Source organism: Pseudophryne corroboree, chromosome 4 (assembly GCF_028390025.1).
Source record: "Pseudophryne corroboree isolate aPseCor3 chromosome 4, aPseCor3.hap2, whole genome shotgun sequence".
Classification (NCBI taxonomy): Eukaryota; Metazoa; Chordata; class Amphibia; order Anura; family Myobatrachidae; genus Pseudophryne; species Pseudophryne corroboree.
In genome coordinates this window covers 685,500,867-685,524,360 of record NC_086447.1, presented here as the reverse complement: position 1 = coordinate 685,524,360, position 23,494 = coordinate 685,500,867, and the positions used below count along the sequence as shown (strand labels likewise).

At 44.4% G+C, this 23,494-nt stretch overlaps 1 protein-coding gene across 2 annotated transcripts in view; it reads left to right on the top strand.

The window, feature by feature from the left end:
* The window catches only part of ADGB (androglobin), a 943,967-nt gene that overhangs the window by 606,494 nt on the left and 313,979 nt on the right, over positions 1 to 23,494 (top strand). For both annotated transcript variants that reach the window (XM_063917880.1, XM_063917881.1), the window contains 2 exons: positions 18,348 to 18,438; positions 20,038 to 20,158. In XM_063917880.1, the coding sequence (XP_063773950.1) occupies positions 18,348 to 18,438; positions 20,038 to 20,158 (212 nt within the window). The remainder of the gene's footprint in view (positions 1 to 18,347; positions 18,439 to 20,037; positions 20,159 to 23,494) is intronic.

Genomic DNA, 23,494 nt, shown 5'->3' with positions numbered 1-23,494 from the left:
TTCCACTTATCCACGACCCTTGCTGTGAAGTAATTTTTCCTTAAATTTCCCCTGAACCTTCCTCCCTCCAGTTTCAGTGTATGTCCTTGAGTTCTAATACTTCTCTTCCTTTGAAGAATGCTTCCCTCCTGAACTTAAAGACTCTTGGTGTATTTGAAAGTTACTAGCATGTTCCCACTTTCCCTTCCCTACTTCAAACTATACATGTTAAGATATTTTATCCTTTCCGGGTAAGTTTTGTGAGGTAGGCCATGCACCATTTTAGTTGCCCTTCTTTGTACACTAAGAAAAGGAGATTTTTTGCTGCGCCAATGTGTCTCAATTATCTTAATAAAATTTAAACAAAGCTAACAACTTAGAAATAAAATCACAAATGTCAGAAGTGTGTGCGCCTCTATAAGGAGTAGTGTGTTACTCCTAACTAATAAGCTGGAGAAGAAATGGGTAAAAATAGAAGCGCTCAACACTAACTGACCCTGCGATCCAGAATTAATTCACAACCAAAGTGTCAAAAGGGATTTTTTGATATATTAAAAAATATTTATTACAATACAATAAAAATTGCACAATAAACCAGATATATATCTGACATAAAAACCTTTTTCCTCACTGAAATTCTGTATCAAAAGATATTCTACATTCACATCAGTTACAAGTGTCAACTAGATAACTAGCAGCAATTAGGTTGTAACAATTGTTGCAGTAAAGTTACCAGGCTGTTTGTTTGACACTGTTGGATATACCCTCAAACACAATTGTTAAATGTAGAATTAAAAATGAATATGGAATACAATCATAGGCTCTATATACAAGAGCTGTATTCTAAAACGTCTCAAAGTTCCAGGAGCCGATGACAGGTGATAATGAATAGTTAGATTACCTCTCCAATAAGGCTAAGTGGTCCCGAGCGTCCTCGGGTGAGCCCAGGAAGCCCAAATAGAACTGCAGAGTTGAAAGCACTGGCTGTGCTAGCCGGGGTCCCGCTGTTAAGCCTGCTATCCCTGGGCGTGCACCGCCCGTTGCAGTCTGTAGGGAAAGACAGGTGTGTGGCTGCTGTGATGGAGAGCCCGCTGCAGGAATATAGTGCTTAGTGGAGCGCCTCGATCTCCCAGGACTGGCACCGTCCGTTGGAGATGTAGGGGAGAGAGGCTGCTGGTTAACCACTGGCGCTGTACGGAGCTGGGAGTTCGGCTGTGTCCTGTCCTGGCAGCCGCACTGTTTGCTCCCGTAGGAGGTGAACCGGAGCCGTGCGGAGAGTATCAAAGATTACAACCAGTCAGTGAGGCATAGGGGGGAGGAGTCCTGATGCGTTTCGTCACGTGACCCGTGACTTTTTCAAAGATTCTTGAAAAAGTCACGGGTCACGTGACGAAACGCGTCAGGACTCCTCCCCCCTATGCCTCACTGACTGGTTGTAATCTTTGATACTCTCCGCACGGCTCCGGTTCACCTCCTACGGGAGCAAACAGTGCGGCTGCCAGGACAGGACACAGCCGAACTCCCAGCTCCGTACAGCGCCAGTGGTTAACCAGCAGCCTCTCTCCCCTACATCTCCAACGGACGGTGCCAGTCCTGGGAGATCGAGGCGCTCCACTAAGCACTATATTCCTGCAGCGGGCTCTCCATCACAGCAGCCACACACCTGTCTTTCCCTACAGACTGCAACGGGCGGTGCACGCCCAGGGATAGCAGGCTTAACAGCGGGACCCCGGCTAGCACAGCCAGTGCTTTCAACTCTGCAGTTCTATTTGGGCTTCCTGGGCTCACCCGAGGACGCTCGGGACCACTTAGCCTTATTGGAGAGGTAATCTAACTATTCATTATCACCTGTCATCGGCTCCTGGAACTTTGAGACGTTTTAGAATACAGCTCTTGTATATAGAGCCTATGATTGTATTCCATATTCATTTTTAATTCTACATTTAACAATTGTGTTTGAGGGTATATCCAACAGTGTCAAACAAACAGCCTGGTAACTTTACTGCAACAATTGTTACAACCTAATTGCTGCTAGTTATCTAGTTGACACTTGTAACTGATGTGAATGTAGAATATCTTTTGATACAGAATTTCAGTGAGGAAAAAGGTTTTTATGTCAGATATATATCTGGTTTATTGTGCAATTTTTATTGTATTGTAATAAATATTTTTTAATATATCAAAAAATCCCTTTTGACACTTTGGTTGTGAATTAATTCTGGATCGCAGGGTCAGTTAGTGTTGAGCGCTTCTATTTTTACCCATTTCTTCTTTGTACACTCTCTAATGTATTTATATCCTTCTGGAGTTATGGGGGGTCATTCCGACCCATTCGCATGCAGCAGTTCTTCGCTGTGGTGCGAACGGGTCAGAACTGCGAATTCGCGGCACCTGCAATGCGCCCAGCGGGCTGGACACTCACTGTTTTCCGGCCGTGGAGATCCGAATGCAGGCGTGTCTAGGCGTTTGGAGGGCGGTTGTCTGACGTCAATTCTGGGGCCTTCATCGCTGGATCCATCGCACAGGGTAAGTAACTGCAGGGCTAGTCTTGTTTTACACAAAACTTTTTTAGCATAGCAGGGCTGCACAAGCGATTGCAGCCCTGCTATGCTAAAATACACTCCCCCATAGGCGGCGTCTAGTTGATCGCATGAGCAGCATAAAGTTGCTACATGTGATCAACTCGGAATGACCCCCATGGTCTCCGAAACTGGACACAGTATTCCACATGAGACTGTATCAATGACCTACTGTATACAGTAGCATTATTACTTCTTTTTTCCTGCTATTGATTCATCTCGCTATGCATCCAAGCATATGACTTGCCTTTCTGATTGCTTTGTTGCATTGCTTTCCTGTCTTTAAGTCACTTGAAATAGTGACTCCTAAGTCCCTTTCCTCCTCAGTAGTTTCCATTATTGTACCCTTGATATTATATTTAGCCTTTGGGTATTTGAGACCCAAGTGCATGATTTTGCATTTTTTAGCATTAAACTGTAATTTCCACATTCTTGACCATTTCTCAAGCCTAGCTAGGTTATCAATCATTTGTTTTACCCCTCCCGGTGTGTCTACCTGTTGCAAAAAGGCATACTTTCCCTTCAATACCATTTACAATAGATAATAGGGAGCAGCGCGTTGTGGTTAATGGATCTTTTTCAACTTGGACTGAAGTGCTAAGTGGTGTGCCGCAAGGCTCAGTATTAGGACCGCTATTGTTCAATATTTTCATTAACGACCTAACAGAAGGTCTAGAGAGCATGGTGTCAATTTTGCAGATGATACCAAATTGTGTAAGGCTATAAATACAGAGGAGGATGCCGAGTCTCTTCAGAACGACTTAGTTAAATTAGAAGCATGGGCAGCCAAATGGAGAATGCGCTTCAACACAGACAAGTGTAAGGTAATGCACTGTGGTAACAAGAACAAAAATTACACCTACCTACTAAATGGGGTAAAATTAGGGGATTCTGTACTGGAAAAGGACTTGGGTGTCCTCATAGATAGCAAGCTAAGCAGTAGTACCCAAAGTAGGACTGCAGCAAAGAAGGCTAATAAGATATTAGCATGCATAAAACGGGGTATTGATGCTAGGGACGAGAGTATTATACTCCCGTTATATAAATCACTATTGAGGCCACACCTTGAATACTGTGTACAATTCTGGGCACCGTACTACAAAAAGGATATCCTGGAGCTTGAAAAGGTACAGAGGAGGGCGACCAAACTACTTAAGGGCATGGAGACGATGGAATACAAGGAAAGGCTTGAAAGACTAGGCATGTTTACATTGGAAAAGCGGAGACTAAGAGGGGATATGATCAACATCTACAAATATATAAGGGGACAATACACAGAGCTTGCACGGGACCTGTTTTTGGTTAGATCAACACAGAGGACTCGTGGACACTCGCTCAGGTTAGAGGAGAGGAGATTCCGCACAATACGGCATAAAGGCTTTTTCACGGTAAGGACAATACGTGTTTGGAATTCCCTGCCCGAGGGAGTTGTAATGGCGGAATCTGTCAACACCTTTAAGAATGGGTTAGAGAAATTCCTAATGGATAAGGATATGCAGGGGTATGGTGCATAGTCATGCATTATAGTTACTATAAATAGGGATAAAATGCAACGGCTGACAGCAGCATCAGTCAGAAATTTTAGTCAAATCATCATGCATAGGAGACCACAAATAGGTTGAACTCGATGGACAATTGTCTTTTTTCAACCTCAGATACTATGTTACTATGTTACTATGTAATGTCACCAACAAAGATATTAAAGAGAAATGGTCCAAGTACAGATCCCTGGGGTACTCTACTGGTAACATTTCCCTCCATAGATTGCACTCCATTTACTACAACTGTCTGTTTCCTATCCTGCAACCATGTTCTTATCTATTTAACTGCTTTATACTCCACCCCCACGCTTTCAAGTTTATTTAGCAGTCTGCGATGTGGGACAGTGTCAAATGCCTTACTAAAGTCTATATATGCTACATCTACAGCTCTCCCTTGATCTATTATTTTCATCACAGAGTCAAAAAAGTCAGTAAGATTTGTTTGGCATGATCTCCCACCAATAAATCCATGCTGTTTTGGATCCTGTAAGTTGTTTGATTTAAGATATTCCACAACTCTTTATTTTAATAGTTTTTCCATTACTTTCCCTACTACTGATGTAAGTCTTACTGGTCTGTAGTTACTTGCGTCTTCCTTGCTTCTACTTTTGTACACTGGAACTACGTTCGCTCTTTTCCAGTCCTCTGGAAAGGCACCTGTATTTAGTGACTGGTTAAATAATTCTGTTAATGGTGTCACCAGCACATTTTTTAGCTCTTTTAGTATCCTTAGGTGAATCCCATCTGGCCCCATTGATTTATCCACTTTTAGTTTTGAAAGTAATAATAATAAGAATTGTAAATAATAGGCATTGGATAATATTATTAAGTAATTATACTTGGCATCTCAGAATTTCATACTTGACATCTCAGAATTTAATTGCATCTCAGAATTTCATTGTGCTGTGTTTTTTTTACTTAAACCACTGCAGACTTACTCTTTACTCTGTACCTATTTCTGTACCTATTTTTCATCTTTACTCTGGCCAGGGGCACAACCCTGAGGGGTGTTCCCAGGGCTGAATTAAGGCTGGTGGGGGCCCAGGGCAATGTACAGTAGGTGTTATGACTACTAAGCTTCTGTGTGTGCACATGCAGGAAGAACCTGAAATGAGGTCAGCTGAAGCCAGGTGAAAATTAAACAAGGTTTATTGCAGTGAAAGAACCAGTAAGATATACAGAGAATGGATCCTTGATAAACATGAACAGAATGCAATATTCCCAGATAATAGTAATGGCTTGATATTTAACAGGGAGTATGATTATGCTTGAATTTAGATACAGTCCAGATTAATTGCAGAGGTGAAAATGAACATGAAGAAATCCAGGTTTAAACAAAGCAGAGGGAAAATAACATACCAAAATGAAGTAACCAGGCTGGGGTGGAAACAGACTGCAAATAATAATTCAGAAATGCAGATATTGCTCCAGCAAGGCAAGAAGTTTCGTAACAAGGCATAGGTGAAACCAGGCTCCAGGAAATGTCTCAGAGATGCAGGTATGGCAGGAGCAGGACAGGATAACTGGAGAGAGCCTAGTCACAATCCATATGGAACCACAATTATCTGCACATGGATGCAAGTGAGCTGGAGCTAAATAGCAGCACAAGGTGTTGGCCACAGCTGCTCACAATCAGGTAATCAGCCTGCAGGGACAGAGTGTGCAACTGCCATTCAGACCTAAGGCAGCAAGTGAGACCCCTAGAGGCAGGAATGAGACAATGCAAGGCAACACAAACACAGATATTCCTGAGTGTAGGTTGTGGGAGGCCCCCAGTACTACTACTATTTTTGCTGATAAATTCTCCCCTCCGGTCTGCGAAACACAGACACACACACACACACACACACACACACACACACACAGTCACTTACAGAGCAGCAGAGAGCGCAGGCCAATCAGCAGACTGTACATACCTGATATTTTTTCAATATTAAATGTTTATTAAGTTTTATGAAGCATAATAAAGGCGTGAAGGTGGTGGTTACAGAAATAAAAAGAGAGGGAAAGGGATACCGGTAGGGTGTACACACTGACATGATACAATTATAAATTTCATCGCAATAGGTAAGAAGAATCTTCCATTATAAAGACAGTAATGCTAAAATTACTTAACATACTAACCACATTGACAGAAATAAATGCGACATAGAACTGAGATAAATAGGAAATTGTTGCTTTGAGATATATGGCAGAAAGAGGTAGTAAGAGCTTAAATCTATACAGTCAAATTAGAAAATTGAAAAAAACACAACCATATATTTATGCACTCACCAATAAGAATTAATAATCGAAATATTCACGGATATAAAGTCTCTATATAAGATAGTGTCTGTAGATGAGAATAAATGTTTGTCTGTCCCTCTTGTAGTCCGGATATTTCTTGATGTTCCCGATATAGATTCCTCCAACTCGTACTCGCAAGAAAAATAAGAAAAAATACACAAAACACAAATATAGTATAGTATGTCTTTTCTAACCAAGATGAACTGCACAGGAAGTAATTTCTCTATATACAGTAGATGTCTTCCCTTGTAAAATATATAGTCAGAATGCCGTACTGTACTCACACCAAAGTGAAGTGAGAATCATTCATAAAGGTTTCTTTAATGGTTCACCAACACCCGTGGTGGTGCTGTATCCTTCTATTCCACCAGTGATGTAAACCCCCATGGATAACTAACGTAACAAACTTACAGTTTGATCTGCTTCGACTTGCATATAAAGGCTTCTTTTCTCCTTATTCCACTTCCCATCTGTATGCGGAATCCAAAATACTTCCAATACTCAGTATTGGGAGGTATATGGAGACAGATGAAACCCCAATCAGTTTGTCTCAATAAAAGCAATTTTATTATCTACATCAATAAAACTTATATAAAAGTAATTAGAAGATTTTTTTCAGGGCGTACACAGCTCAAGTTACATCAAGGTGTTTGCACAGTTTAACTGGAAAAAACTTTAAACACCTGACCTGTGGGGGTAAAAGGTCCGGACTAGACCCCAATGATGATAAGTCCAAGGTCATAAATGGATGTAACCATACAGATGTGTAGCCTACTCTCCACCAACACGTTTCGACATTTGTCTTCCTCAGGGTGTGTGGGAAAGCAAGCTAGGCATTGTATTTGTACCTACTGAAAGTCCCTCCTCATCTGGGGGAGGGGATTGTTAACAAGAAGTGGATATCGATGAAACGTTCAATACATACAATTTAAACACAAACTAAATGTGTGATACATTGACCAAAACTGCCCTATGGCACAGGTTCTCAAACTCGGTCCTCAGGACCCCACACAGTTCATGTTTGGCAGGTCACCTGTACATTTTTAAAATGTGACAGTTGGTGATACACAGTGCACCTGCTGGGTGACATGTAAAACGTGAACCGTGTGGGGTCCTGAGGACCGAGTTTGAGAACCACTGCCCTATTGAATATCTTTCTTAAGATAAAAGACATAAAAAAACATATTAATAATAACCAAATCGGTGCTATGCGTTCCAATATACACGGAACGCATACCATTTCCGCCCTTGTCCCGCATGTTTTCCAGCCGCCGTGTAAACACAATAATTATAGGTGCTTGTTTGCGTTATATGTACCCTGTACTTATTTTGATACAGTGGTTATACACATATTATTAATATGTTTTTTTATGTCTTTTATCTTGAGAAATATTTATTACCCAGTCTCGATTTACTGTTTCGTTGCCTATTGTAAAGCATTAAGGAACTATATAAATATTCAATAAAATAAATAATAAATGTGTGAAATCTGCCTCTGTATAAGACATATTCTGCATCTAAAAGTTGATACACATGTGCTCCTTCTCATCCTGCCCATGGCAGCGGGTATTCACTGCATTTCTGCCGCCATTATTGTGCGTGCTGCCTGTGGGTGCACTCAGGGCCAGACCGGCCATCTGGCACTTCTGGCAAACGCACGAGAAAAGCTTGTCTGTCTGTCTGCATGCCCATCTGAGCGGCACTGCCTCCCAGGCGGGACTATACTCAGTGTCAATGGGCAGTCTCGTTGTTTTGTTACATAGTGACATTTTCACTCGGCCATATATATAATATATTCTGACCGTCGGGATGCCGTGGTCTGTATTCTGACCGCCAGCATCCCAACCGCCGGTATTATATATATATATATATATATATATATATATATATATATATACACACACAGCATATGTTGGGGGGAGATTGAATAAAAAGGCTGCAGGTGAGGGGGTGTGCTTTATTGTGGGGCACAATTTATAAGGGGTACTACTATTGCATGGCATCATTTGTAGAGGGCATTTCTGTGTGTCATGATGTATAAGGGGCACTATTACTGTGTGGCATAATGTGATTGGGCTCTACTTTTTTGTACAACGTGAGTGGGCTCTACTGTGTGGTTTAATGTGAACAGGCTCTACTGTGTGATGAAATATGAACAAGGAGCACTACTGTGTGACAAAACGTGAATAAGGAGCACTCCTGTGTGACAAAACGTGGATAAGTGGCAATGCTTGTCACAAAATAAGGATAAGGGGCGGTAGTGTGTAACAAAACATGGATAAGGGGCACTACTATGTAACACAATGTGAATAAGGGACACTACTGTGTGACGTAACGTGAATAAGCGACACTACTGTGCGGTGTAATGTGACTAAGGGGCACTTCTGTGTGGCATAATTTTAATGGGGGTACTATTCTGTGGTCACACCCCTTCTTAGCGAGAACACACTTTTTGGGGGGCAAATGCTCTTCTTCTTGTCTTGCTTCAATTATGGGGATACCAATGCTCTTTAAGTACACAGGGCACCAAAATGTGTACTTACAGCTCTGCTTTGGTGTGCACAGATGTGTCCTCCTCTGTATTCAGCCCCCATGCCCTTAAAAAAATCCTTCAGTAAACACAATCTACAATCCTCAACAACTGCTATGCTAGGGCTTGGTCAACTGGGAAAATGCCTTCCCTTTTCTTTGTGTGCGACCTACACCAATGAAGTGCCAGCTTTACCTAACAGAACCAACCAAATATCAAATGTCTATGGCACATGATGTACCCTTGTATGTTGTTCTAATATAAATTATATTTGATAGAGCATAGACTAAGAAGTAGGAAGTGTCAGGAATAATACAGGGGTGGAGTCTATGCCAGATGCTGACGCAAGGTGGGCCTGTGTGCTTTCAATGCCAGGGTTTATTTTTAGTCCCAGTCCGGACCTGGGTGCACTGCATACACATCCACAATCCATAGGTTGCATTGGGGCACGAGCTCCCGTGAATGAGTTGCACGCGGGCGCAAATCACACCTGCGATGCACTTGCATGCGGGAGTACGGTTTGTTTCAATGTACAATTTGTTTTTATGTTCCACAGGAACATTCTATATTAATATCTACAGAGCTTATTGGAAGAATATGAAAGTATTTTTATTGTATTTCTTATTAGATGTTTTGCTTTGTGGTAGTATACTGTATATTACAAAATCATTCTATATTGCACTAGAATAAAAATAAATGACAAATACAGATGTGTCCTCTTACATCATTGCTGCAGTCACGCCAAACAGCCTCTCTTGGCACGCCAGATCGAGAAGCTTGTAGCAGAGTGCATCTTTTATGTGTCTCTTTTTTCAGAAAATGCGTCTTAGTTGCAATGCGATGTGATTAGAGCGCACAAGAAGTCTGTGCTGATTTATTTTATTTATTAAATTGCACAGTGGTGAATGAGTCTGAATCTGTACACAAGGGCCCTCATTCCGAGTTGATCGCTCGCTAGCTACTTTTTGCAGCCGTGCAAACGTATAGTCGCTGCCCACGGGGGAGTGTATTTTCACTGTGCAAGAGTGCGATCGCATGTACAGCCGAGCGGGACGATAAAGTTTTTTGCAGATTCTGAGTAGCTCTTGACTTACTCAGCCCTTGCGATTACTTGAGCCTGTCCACTCCCGGAATTGACGTCAGACACCCACCCTGGAAACGCCTGGACACGCCTGCGTTTTCCCTACCACTCCCAGAAAACAGTCAGTTGACACCCATAAACGCCTTCTTCCTGTCAATCTCCTTGCGATCGGTTGTGCGAATGGATTCGTCGCTAGAAGCATTGCACAGCAACGATGCTGTTTGTACCCGTACAACGCACGTGCACATTGCAGTGCATACGCATGCACAGTAGTAACCTGATCGCTGCGCTGTGAAAAACGGCAGCGAGCGATCAACTCAGAATGAGGGCCAAAGTGCTACAATGTAGCAGCTGCAGCTTTTTTCCAATACAGGTTCTGCTCTGTTCACCAGAATTCCGACACTGCTCGGAATGTCAGCGTCGGCATCCCAAATAGTATCACAAGCCCGAGGCTCGAATGCCAGCCACCGGGATCCCGAATAACTGTTTGTCGGGACCTGGAAAAGTAAGCAGCCAGTGGGAGGTTAGGTTTAGCCTGCCGAGGGAGGGTTAGGGTTAGGCTACGGGAAGGGGAGGTTAGGTTTAGGCACACCCTGGGGAGGTTTAGGGTTAGACTGCGTGGTGGGAAGGGTTAGGTTTAGGCTGTGGGAAAATAGGATTTTAATTACCTACCGGTAAATCTTTTTCTCGTAGTCCATAGAGGATGCGGGGGTCCATATTAGTACATGGGGTAAAGACGGGTCCACCAGGAGCCATTGGCACTTTAAGAGTTTAACAGTGTGGGCTGGCTCCTCCCTCTATGCCCCTCCTACCAGACTCAGTCTAGAAACTGTGCCCGAGGAGACAACATACTTCGAGAGAAGGATCTTACACAGATAGTGGCAAGATTCATACTAGCTCACACAAACAAGGCAAACCCGGCAAACAAGCCGGAAAACTCAGCAACAGCTGAAACAGTACTGAAACAGTAAAGAAACACAGAACCTACCTAGAAACAATGCAGTACTGAACCAAAGAACCATTGCAGGAAAATGAAGCGCTGGGCGGGCGCCCAGCATCCTCTACGGACTACAAGAAAAGGATTTACCGGTAGGAAATTAAAATCCTATTTTCTCTTACATCCTAGAGGATGCTGGGGTCCATATTAGTACCATTGGGATGTACCAAAGCTCCCAGAACGGGAGGGAGAGCGCGCAGGCTCCTGCAGAACTGCTTGACCAAACTTGAGGTCCTCAGAGGCCAAAGTATCAAACTTGTAAAACTTAGCAAACGTGTTCGACCCAGACCAAGTAGCCGCTCGGCAAAGCTGTAAAACTGAGACACCCCGGGCAGCCGCCCAGGAAGAACCCACCTTACGAGTAGAGTGGGCCTTAACAGATTTTGGAAACGGCAATCCTGCCGTAGAATATGCATGCTGAATAGTGAACCTGATCCAGCGTGAGATTGTCTGCTTAGAAGCAGGACACCCAATTTTCTTGGGATCATACAGGACAAACAGCGAGTCCGATTTTCTGTGATGAGCAGTCCTCTTCACATAGATTTTCAAAGCACTCACAACATCCAAGGCCTCTGAAGCAATTGAGGAGTCAGTAGCCACTGTCATCACAATAGGTTGATATGAAAAGCCGACACAATCTTTGGAAGGAACTGTTCATGCATTCTGAGTTCTGCCCTATCTTCATGGAAGACCAGATAGGGACTTTTACAGGACAAAGCCCCCAATTCCGACACACGTCGTGCAGAAGCTAAGGCCAACAAAGTGACAGCCTTCCATGTGAGAAACTTGACCTCAGCCTCCTGTAAAGGCTCAAACCAATCCTATTGCAGGAAATGCAACACCACGTCAAGATCCCAGGGAGCCGTCGGCGCGACAAAGGGAGGCTGGATGTGCAGAACCCCTTTCAAAAAGGTCTGAACCTCAGGGAGGGCAGCCAATTGCTTCTGGAAGAAAATGGATAAAGCCGAAAATCTGGACCTTTAGGGACCCCAATCTCAGGCCCATATCCACTCCTGCTTGCAGGAACAGGAGAAACCATCCAATTTGAAACTCGCAAAAAAGGAAAGAGAGCGCAAATAGACTTGAATTATTCCATATTTATTATATCTAAAATTGCACATACACCAAAATTAGTTTAAACTATACCAATTGGCAACTGGATTTAAAACAACTTAGTACTTTAAAAATATATTTCATAGCATAGGATCCCTAACACTCGAATATCCTTATGGTTCCACTCAAGTAATACCCTACTGATTACCAGATAATTTTCACAGGTGTCCGTTAGTGAAATCAATGTAGAAAGAGTCCAAGAATGGTGAAAGACCCTTATTTATATCCACCAGTCACGTCCTGTGTGATAATACATGTATTTATACCGTAATCATGGTTATTGTTTCTTTTAAGAAAGAATTGAAACAGTTAATGTAGCAAATATACTGATGCTTCAGGTAGCTAAAAGTCAGTTTGTAAAGCAGGCTTTATCTCATATTGCAGCCTCTCTAGAGCGTCTCCGTCTGCCGCTCTCTACCTTAATCACTTATTGTGTTCAGAGCGGTTAGGCTTACCGCTTCCCGAGCGTTTTGGTCCACGGCGCTGGGATTGCGCGCACCGCCTGGCGTGTCCAAGGTGATTGTAGCTGCGGCGCCTGTGTTCACCTCTCAGTGCCCGACTGGACCGCTGGCTCCAGGCACGTGATCGGCAGCCACGGTCCCTGCTTTGCAAAGGGACCAATGCAGGTGGCTCCAGACCCAGGACCGGACTGTCCAATAAAGTGATTGATGCTGAAGTCGGTGGCAACCAAATCCGTGAAGAGTGTTTGGATCCTAAAACACCCTCAATCACTTTATTGGACAGTCCGGTCCTGGGTCTGGAGCCACCTGCATTGGTCCCTTTGCAAAGCAGGGACCGTGGCTGCCGATCACGTGCCTGGAGCCAGCGGTCCAGTCGGGCACTGAGAGGTGAACACAGGCGCCGCAGCTACAATCACCTTGGACACGCCAGGCGGTGCGCGCAATCCCAGCGCCGTGGACCAAAACGCTCGGGAAGCGGTAAGCCTAACCGCTCTGAACACAATAAGTGATTAAGGTAGAGAGCGGCAGACGGAGACGCTCTAGAGAGGCTGCAATATGAGATAAAGCCTGCTTTACAAACTGACTTTTAGCTACCTGAAGCATCAGTATATTTGCTACATTAACTGTTTCAATTCTTTCTTAAAAGAAACAATAACCATGATTACGGTATAAATACATGTATTATCACACAGGACGTGACTGGTGGATATAAATAAGGGTCTTTCACCATTCTTGGACTCTTTCTACATTGATTTCACTAAAGGACACCTGTGAAAATTATCTGGTAATCAGTAGGGTATTACTTGAGTGGAACCATAAGGATATTCGAGTGTTAGGGATCCTATGCTATGAAATATATTTTTAAAGTACTAAGTTGTTTTAAATCCAGTTGCCAATTGGTATAGTTTAAACTAATTTTGGTGTATGTGCAATTTTAGATATAATAAATATGGAATAATTCAAGTCTATTTGCGCTCTCTTTCCTTTTTTGCTTGTTTACTCTATATAGGGACGCTAATACCCTATTCTGAGAGCAGCAAATAGCATCTCAACACAGGTTCTATCACAGGCGCCTTTCCTTTTTTAGCAATTTGAAACTCCACCGCATGAAACTTCTTGGATTCACACCAAGACACATATTTTTTCCGAAGTCAATGGGGATGTTTAGACGTTACTCCCTTCCTAGCCTGTATCAGGGTAGGAATAACCGCACTTGGAATACCCTTCCGAGCTAAGATCTGGCGCTCAACCGCCATGATGTCAAACATAGCCATGGTAAGTCTTGATAAGCGAACAGCCCCTGTTGTAGAAGATCCTCCCGAAGAGGTAGAGGCCGTGGATCTTCCAGTAGTAGATCCAGCAGATCCAAGCCCTCCTTGGCCAGTCCGGAACAATGAAGATTGCCTGAACCCTTATTCTTTTTACAAGCTGTAGAACTCTTGGAATGAGCGTAAGCGGAGGGAGCACATACACTGACTTGAACACCCACAGTGTCACCAGTGCGTCCACCGCCACTGCTTGTGGGTCTCTCGACCTTGAATAGTACCTCTGCAGCTTCTTGTTGAGGCGGGAGGCCATCATGTCTATGTGAGGTACACCCCACCAATCGGTTTCCTCCTTGAACACCTCCGGGAGGAGGCCCCACTCTCCTGGATGGAGATTGTGTCTGCTGAGGAAGTCCGCTTCCCAGTTGTCTACTCCCGGAATAAAGATTGCCGACATCGCCACTGCGTGCCTTTCTGCCCAGAGGAGGATTCTTGTTACCTCTGACATTGCAGCTCTGTTCTTCGTTCTGCCTTGTCGGTTTATGTAGGCCACCGTGGTCACGTTGTCCGATTCCTGACTTGACCACCGTCCTTAAAAGGTTTCCCCTTGAGTGACTGCTCCCCAACCTCTGAGACTTGCATCCGTGTTTAGAAGGATCCAGTCCTGAACCCCGAACCTGTGGCCCTCCAGAAGGTGCGGCAGTTGCAGCCACCAGAGGAGTGAAATCCTTGCTTTCGGCGACAGACGTATCCTCTGGTGCATGTGTAGGTAAGATCCCGACCACTGGTCCAGGAAATCCAGCTGAAAGGACCAAGCATGAAACCTTCCGTACTGCAGAGCCTCGTAGTAGGCAACCGACTTCCCCAAAAGGCGGATGCACTGATGAACCGATACCCGGGCAGGCTTCAAGACATCCCGGACCATTGACTGTATCACCAATGCTTTCTCCACCGGGAGAAACACTCTCTGCACCTCTGTGTCGCGGATCATCCCCAGGAAAGACAATCTTATTGTCGGCTCCAGATGAGACTTTGGAAGGTTCAGGATCCAACCGTGCTCCCTGAGCAGGTGCGTCGTGAGAGCAATGGACCTTAACAACTTCTCCCTGGACGATGCCTTGATCAGCAGGTCATCCAGATGTGGAATTATGTTCACCCCCTGCTTGCGGAGGAGAACCATCATCTCTGCCATCACCTTGGTGAAGACCCTTGGTGCCGTGGAGAGACCGAATAGCAGTGCTTGAAACTGATAGTGATCGTCTAACAGTGCAAACCTGAGATGTCTGATGCGGTGACCAAATGGGAATGTGGAGGTATGCATTCTTGATGTCCAGGGACACCAGAAACTCCCCCTTCGCCAGACCTGAGATCACTGCCCTCAGAGACTCCATTCTGAATTTGAACTCCCTTAGATAAGGGTTTAACGATTTCAAGTTCAAAATTGGCATGACCGAACCATTCGGCTTCGGTACCACAAAAAGGTTCGAATAGTAACCCTTGTTTCGCTGATAAGGTGGAACTGGAACAATGACTTCTGACATTTCCAATTTTCGGATAGATTCCTGTAGGATAGCTCTGTCTGCCAGCAAAGCTGGCAAGCTTGATTTGAAGAATCGGTGAGGTGGAAGAGTTTTGAAACTCCAGCTTCTACCCCCGGGACTCAATATCCTGCACCCAGGGATCCAGGCCGGATAACACCCAGGCATGGCTGAAATGCCGGAGTCTTGCTCCCACCTGACTGACCTCCAGGCTGCGCGGTCCATCGTCATGCTGAGGATTTTGAGGCACCAGAAGTAGACTTCTGGTCCTGGGAACATGCAGGTGCAGTTTTTGGGGATTTAGCACGACCTCCTCTAAAGAAGATGTTAGAGGGCTTGTTCTTTCTAGTCCTAGCGGGCCGAAAGGACTGTGACGTATTGGGAGAAAAAGGTTTCTTCGTAGCCGTGGGAAGAAAAGGAGACTTACCTGCTGTTGCTGTGGAAATCCACGCATCCAGCGCCTCCCCAAAAAGAGCCTGACCTGTGTAGAGTCGGTTCTCCACACTTCTCCTGGATTCCGCATACGCAAACCATTGAGACCCCTGCGAGCGTAGACAAACATGGAGGAGATCCCTTCAGCCATGGAACCCAGGTCCTTCATGGATTCTACCATAAATCCCGCAGAATCATGTATGTTACTTAATAACAATTCGACTTCACCTTTATACATCGTAGCCAAGTCTTCCAGTAGTGTGCCTGACCACTTTGCTATAGCTTTAGAAATCCATGCACAGGCAATAGTGGGCCGCAGTATCGCCACTGAAGCCGCGTATATGGACTTGAGCGTAGTATCAACCTTGCGATCTGCCGGTTCTTTCAACGCGGTAGACCCCGGGATAAGGTAAGACCACCTTTTTTTACAGCCTGGAGACAGGTGCGTCAACTATAGGCGGGTCTCCCATATTTTCCTATCTTCCTCAGAGAAGGGAAAATCAACCAGAACCTTTTTTGGGATCTGGAATTTTTTCTCCGGGTTCTACCAGGATTTTGAAAAACTAGCATTTAATTCTTTAGATGCAGGGAAGGTGAGCGAGGCTTTCTTATTATCAGTGAAGTAAGCCTACTCAACCTGCTCAGGAGTTGTGTCAGTAATATTTAACACATCTCTCATGGCCTCAATCATCATCTGCACCCCCTTAGCAAGTGATGCCGACTCCTTCAACACATCCCCATCACCGTCTGCTGTGTCAGAATCGGTATCCGTGTCATCCTGCGTAATTTGGGCAAGAGCGCGTTTTTAAGAGTGTACCACTGGGGGGCCCGAGGGAACAGAACAGGAGCATACTGCCATAGCGGACTGTAAAACCTGAGTTTCATTCTCTGTGCAACCCTCTCAGTAATCTGAGATATAACCCCCTTAAGAGAGGCTAACCACTCCGGTTCCCTAGCCAGAATATACGCTACAACAGTGCAATCCTGATTACATGGAATAGGATCTTCCTGAGAATATATATCCTCTGTAGCATATGATACAGAGTCTCTAGACATGGCTGCTTGCAATCCCCACATAGCCCACATACACACAGGGTAAGGACAGACAGAGTTTCCCCCTAAGAATTGCAGAGAGACACAGAGATTGGAGCCAACCCACACACAGCGCTTATGAAGTACAGGGAATCCCCACCCCGCGCTGACTGTGCACCTTAATAGGTAGACACAGTATACACACTGCCTCTCCCCCTTCTACAACCCCTTGGTACCGTACAGATAGCTGGAGTTGGTGTGGAGGGACAGCGCTGAAGACTGCTGGCAGAGAAAATGGAGCTGAATGCTGCTGGGTCCGCTCTGAGGAGAAGCTCCGCCCCCCGAAGATGGTGCATCTTCCCGCTCTTCACATGGATTATACTGGCCTGAGGTATATGCTGGCAGAGATCCGGGGACCACGACAGGCTTGCTGACCAGTTCAGGGTGTAGGCGCTGGGTCAGGTCGCCCCTCACAGCATCGCACAGTGTGCCTCTGAGCTCCGGAGCGCGGTTAATACTGCGCTCCCTACCCTGTTGCCGCCATCTTCACACCGGCTCCCTGCTTGTCAGGGGGGGGCGGTGACTAACTCACCACCTATCTTCTGGCTCTGTAAGGGGGTGACGGCATGCTGCTGGGGTGAGCGATCCCCTGTGTGGGCGAACGTTCAATCCCCTCAGGAGTTCAGTGTCCTGTCAGCGGAGTAAGTGGCTCAGACCCCGCAGGGCAGACACTACTCCCCCTTCCTTAGTCCCACGAAGCAGGGAGGCTGTTGCCAGCAGCCTCCCTGTGCCTAACCCTAATAAAAATAACAAAACTAAAAGAACTCCTATGGAGCTCCCCTAGCTGTGACCGGCTCCTCCGGGCACATTTTCTATACTGAGTCTGGTAGGAGGGGCATAGAGGGAGGAGCCAGCACACACTGTTAAACTCTTAAAGTGCCAATGGCTCCTGGTGGACCTGTCTATACCCTATGGTACTAATATGGACCCCAGCATCCTCTAGGATGTATGAAAAAGGGGGCTTAGGTTTAGGCAGTACCGGGGAGGGTTAGTGGTAGGCCACGGGGAGAGGGGGGGGGGGGGGGAGGGTTAGGTTTAGGCTGTGCAAAGGGAGTGTTAGGGTTAGGGGGTAGGAGGGGATGATTAACGTACTTACCCAACCCCTGTCAGTTGTCTAACCATTGGGATGCCGCGGTCGGTATTCTAAGCATTGGCATCCCGAACGCTGGCATATCAGTCACAAGCCCCGTATACAGACTCAGTCATACACAGTATAGAAGTGTCATATATCAGAGTAATCAGCACAGCCTGCTTGTGCGGCCTAGTCACATTGCATTGCGACTAAGATGCTTTTTCTAGAAAAAAAGACGCCAGACGTTAACAGAGTTGCATGGAACCATCTCACGCTACATGGTGTATTGAAGCTAGTTGTATAAGGACACATCTTTATACATAACAATTCAGTTACTATTAATTAAATTACAATAATTGTAGAAAATATTTTGCATTTCAGAAATTGTAGAGAAAAAAGCTGATCAGTTTGTTGAAATTACTACACCACTTCTTAAGTTTCGTCTGAATCCGCTCTCTGTACCATCAGAAGGGTAAGTACAATAAGGTTAAAATTGTATTTTATTAAGAGGATGCTTTACTGTACTTAAAATTCCACAATCACACTGGTGAGTGAACCTTTGTCTGAATATGAGCTTAGTCCAATTATCCGCGATTTACTCGCTGCGATTCCATTACCAACTTTTACACATGTGCAGGGGTGAGTTAATTGGATTTACACCAATGTCTATAGTTACTTTTATATCCATGTTCCTAGTATTTTTTTGTGTGTGTGTGTGTTTTAGTTGGCAAATGTTCTTCATGTTTAATTATGATAAATTATCTAATTTATTTTATTCAGGTTGATTATCCTTTAGTGATGGTGCCCCAGAATTTATTCAGGATAATAACAATAACTTTTGGTATAATGCAGCAACTTTGGCTATCACTCCCCACATATACTATGTTCACATAATGACTTACATGAATGTAGAATGAATGCGGTAATGTATTTTTGACTTTACATTCCAAAGTGGGTACTTACAAGGGGATGCAGTCAGTCATATGACTGGCACTTGGGATTCCGGTGGTGGTCGCCATGCCGACGCTGGAATCCTGAGCGCTCAAAATGCCGGCAATCAGAATGCCTACCCACAGGATCTATTTTCACTTGTGGGTGTCCATGACACCCATAGGGTGGGAATAGAACCTTTGGCGAGTGCAGCGAGCCCGCAAGGGGCTTTGTTGCGCTCACCCACCTCCGGCATTCTGTTGCTGGGATCCCGGGGTCAGTGTGCTCGCCACTGGATCCTGGCAGCCAGCAACGTGTGCCCAACCCCTCACAAGTACATTGCATTATTTCCAGTTTTAATACTTTACACCACGTTTTAATTATTAGTTCACTAAAGCTGGGTGCTCACCTATACAATATGACATCAAGTGATCAGCCTGATGATTGTATAGGCGTGTATGCAGGAGCTTATGTGGAGTTATTTAAGCCGCCTGACATCTCGATCCCACTGACAAATGTACACACTGAGCTATTTGTAGCTCAGTGTGTACGGGGTTCAGACCAATCAGACAAATGCTCCAGTGCTCGGAGCGTTTTATCTGTTCTGCCCAGTGTTCTTCATAGTGTAAACCCAGCATTAAAGGTTTTTCAAGATTTATTTATTTTTAAATAACAGAGGTTGGCAGTTTGCAGTTTTGATCAAATTAGATACAGGGCACTGGTTTTTATGGCCCAGAAATACTAGAAACCCCGACCAACATACAGAGGAGAATCCAGCCTGTTACTATGATCTGCCACTATGTATAGTTATCGGTACAGTGGACCCAATGGGTGAGTCTCTCACCCATGTGAATCTCCGCTCTGTCACTAGTTCTGGCTGTGTGTATGGATATATTTAAATGCAGACAAGCCTTCATTAACGCCTATTGATTGCTAACTATACAGATCAGATTTGTAAATGATCTAGAGAGATTTTTGGACACTTATTTAAGATAATAGCAGTTGTTAAGAATAAACATATTTTAAGCATCTGTTTTATAATACTGTAGATAAACACACTGAAAATACCAAATATAAGTGTAAATCAATAAGTTTTGCTTTATTTTAATTAATTATTTAGACATATTATTACTACTTCCAGGAGAGGCTCTTCCCTGGCACAGTTTAGCCTTACATCTGTCAATGAAACTGAAGAGACTTCTCAGGAAAAGAATGTGGATGTTAATGAAAATCTTGGACATAGTTCTGAGAATATAACTCAGGTAATAATAGTGCTTATTTAGCATAATTTATTTATTTATTTTATATTACTTTTATTTTGTGGTGGTGTATAAATTAAGAGGGCGGGGGTTCTGGGGAAGGGGGTGGGGTAGTCTCTTCCATGATGTAATTGTCTGGCTATACTACTTTAAATTGTATAAGGATTATTTATTATCCAAGTGCACATGGAAAGATAAATGGTTGTGACCTCTTCAAAGATCATGAGTCCTGGAAAAAGCTTAAAGAACCACAAGCTTTAAGATGGGATTTACACATCATTTTGCGTAAGTCAGTTTGAAATGGATAATCCGTCTACTGATACAGTGAAGGTGGAAGGACATAGTTCAGTGAAGCTATTGATTAAATAATCCTGTTTTGCATTGTCAAAGACAGTCTGTCATTTTTACATATAAAATGTAAGCTGATTCTCATGTGCTTGTTTTACTGTACATTCCATTCCATATATTATATTACATTTTATATATTTTATTACAGAATAACTACTGTATTAAGCCTAAACATCAATACTTTTTTTTCTGAAGCCTTGTCCCTTAAATTGTCATGTACATGATTGTATTTAGATTGTGTGCCATAGCCATATCATTTTAAAAGGTCAAGTGTTCAGCAGGCATCGGCCAGACCGTTGACCAATAAATAAAATATAATGCCTATTAACATTAACCCTAAAACCAAATATTAGAATATATTCTATAGCAATATTATTTATACATTAGCAGTGCTGTAACATTTCCTGCAAATCTTTTTTGAGTAGGATTCCCAAGTTGTTTAAAATGTCCATTTCATCTTTCCTTTTTTGCTGTACTCCTAAGAGCTAGACCCATGAGCTCCCAGTCTGCTAATTCAGTGTTTAGAACGGAGAATGTCTTCCTCCTTGGAGGATGTGGCACAGCTGCAGTGTAATTCACCGTATAATGCACATGCAAAAACAAGGTTTATTTTGAGAGAAGATACTCCGATCAACTTCAAGGGGTAGAGAATGTGCATTTGTGAAAGCCTTCCTACAGTATATTACTAGGTGTTTATAGAGCCTTGTTACCTGTGCAGAATGTTCAGTCCATTAGAGGTGGTAGTAATTAGAAATCTACTTTTAGAATAACATCTTTTGTGTAATTTGAGAAATTTACAAGGCAGATGAAACATAAATAAAAGATCAGCATGTGAAGTTGTAGCATTTGAATTAGAGCAGCCAGATGTTTCATGACTTGATTAAAGACATCAATGATGCTCCAGCAAGCAATATTTTTGGTGATAAAAACTATTATAATTAATTAATGAGTGTCACAGTTCTACGGGAAGTTGTGGATATGCACTAGCAGTAACAAGATCGCGGAGTCTAATGCACTTGTGGTATTCACCAGTGAACCACAGTAGGAGGCTTTGACCTTTGCTGTGTCAGTATGCTGGTTGTGGTTTTTAGTTCTGGTTACAGGTGTGATAGATGAGTCATACAAAGGATCAAACACACTAGAGATTACAAACACTGGATCTAGTTATACTCCTTTACACCAAGCTTCTAACCCGGGTTATTGCCAGGGCAACTGGGGTCCTGGCCTGGTGTGAAAGGGTCAACCTGGGATGTGTTACCTGGGAAGCCAATCCTGGTTGTGACCATGGCACGAACCTGGGTAGCCTGCAGTCTGAACGGTGCGACCCGTGTTATCTGATCCAGGTCATGCTAAAATGAACAAAGAGGCAGATCACGTTGCATGGAAATTATGTAATCTCCAAGTGCCCGCAAAAGGATAACCCAGCAATAACCCGGATCCATCCTGCAGTGTGAACACAGCTTTAAGCAGTCAAAAACTGGACCTGGGATTTTAGTGTGAAAGGGCGATCAGTGAGCCTAATATTGTGGCAGTTATCTGTATCCAGAGCATCTTATATAGAGAAGCACAATTCTAACAGCTCGTCCCTGTGATGCCTGCGATCACATGGCTGCAGGAATAAAGTATCACAGCAAGCAGGAGAGTGATGCTGGGTACACAATGACAGATATATTGGCCGATCAGTTGATCGGCCAATATATCGTCAGCTGATCGACGGGTGTGTACAAACGATATGTCTGTGAACTACGTCGTTCACAGACATATCGCGTCGGCCCTGCAGCACAGGGTACAGCTATAATGGTACAACGTGCTGTGTGTATGGCTGACCCGCTGAGCACTGGATAGGTCGGCCGTTCCTGCGTCACCTGGATGAGCAGGGTTATTCAAATGAGCTAGAGTCCTCGTAGGAGCAGCAGCAGCGCAGCCGTCACCGGTGTAGTGCAGGAGCTTCATTGGCTGCAGAGTCTGGAGCAGGCACGGATACAGAGGGGGGCGGTGGGGGCGGTCAGCCCCCCTAGCACACTCCTGCCTACAGACAAACTGTCTGTGAAGTCCTGCTCCTTAACCCCTTCCTATCTCAGCTGGCTATCAGCTATAGTCAGTGGTGTGAGTCGCAGCAGCTCACAGCAGGTGCCCCTTCCTCCCCACTCACACCTTTGGCCTGCACAGCAGTTAATCAACATTGTTTGTTGATTGAGACTGCTTTCATCTCCCCAGTGTCTCCAAAGTGCTGATAACAGGAGAGCCAGGAAGTGGCTGTGTGTAGGGGGGCGTGGCTTCACTTATATGACAGGCTAGTGGGCTAATAGAAAGTTATAGTGTGTTGACTTTGCTTCACAGTGAGAGCATGCTGCATTCCTGCACCCAGAGACCGGCCAGCTGCCAGAGGGACTTTCCTGCCAACCTGTACCATTGACCAGCCTGTGGAAGAGGGACCATCTTACCAGCCTGTTGCAGAGGAACCAGCCAGTGAGAGATCTTAGTGCTATATTCCCTAGGCAGGGTATTACAGGTTGAGTCTCCCATATGTGCAACACAGTAGAACAGAGGATGTCTGTAGTAGTGTATAGCATTGGTCCTATAATGTGCATCAAACAGTTTATATATCAGTGGGAGAGATCCCTTGATTATAAATGGCACCCTAATAGCTGGTAGGGATATATTGCAAGACAAGCAGGTAAAGGATTTGTTAGTGGGTGTTTGCTATAGTAATCACTTCTACAACGCATCAAATCAAAGTCCCCCAATATGACATCTGTCGGAATCCCTAAAAATATTTCAGTTGCTTGATATGGTGTGTCCTCGGGAGCCTCACTCTCTTATAACTGATGTCATTACAGACAAGGGGCCTAATTCAGACCTGATCACTGCTGTGCATTTTCGTACAGCAGCCGATCAGGTCTGAACTGCGCATACGCCGGCGCATGCCAGACAGCTGACGGCCATCTTAGCCCTGCAATCGCCTCTGCCTGATTGACAGGCAGAGGCGGT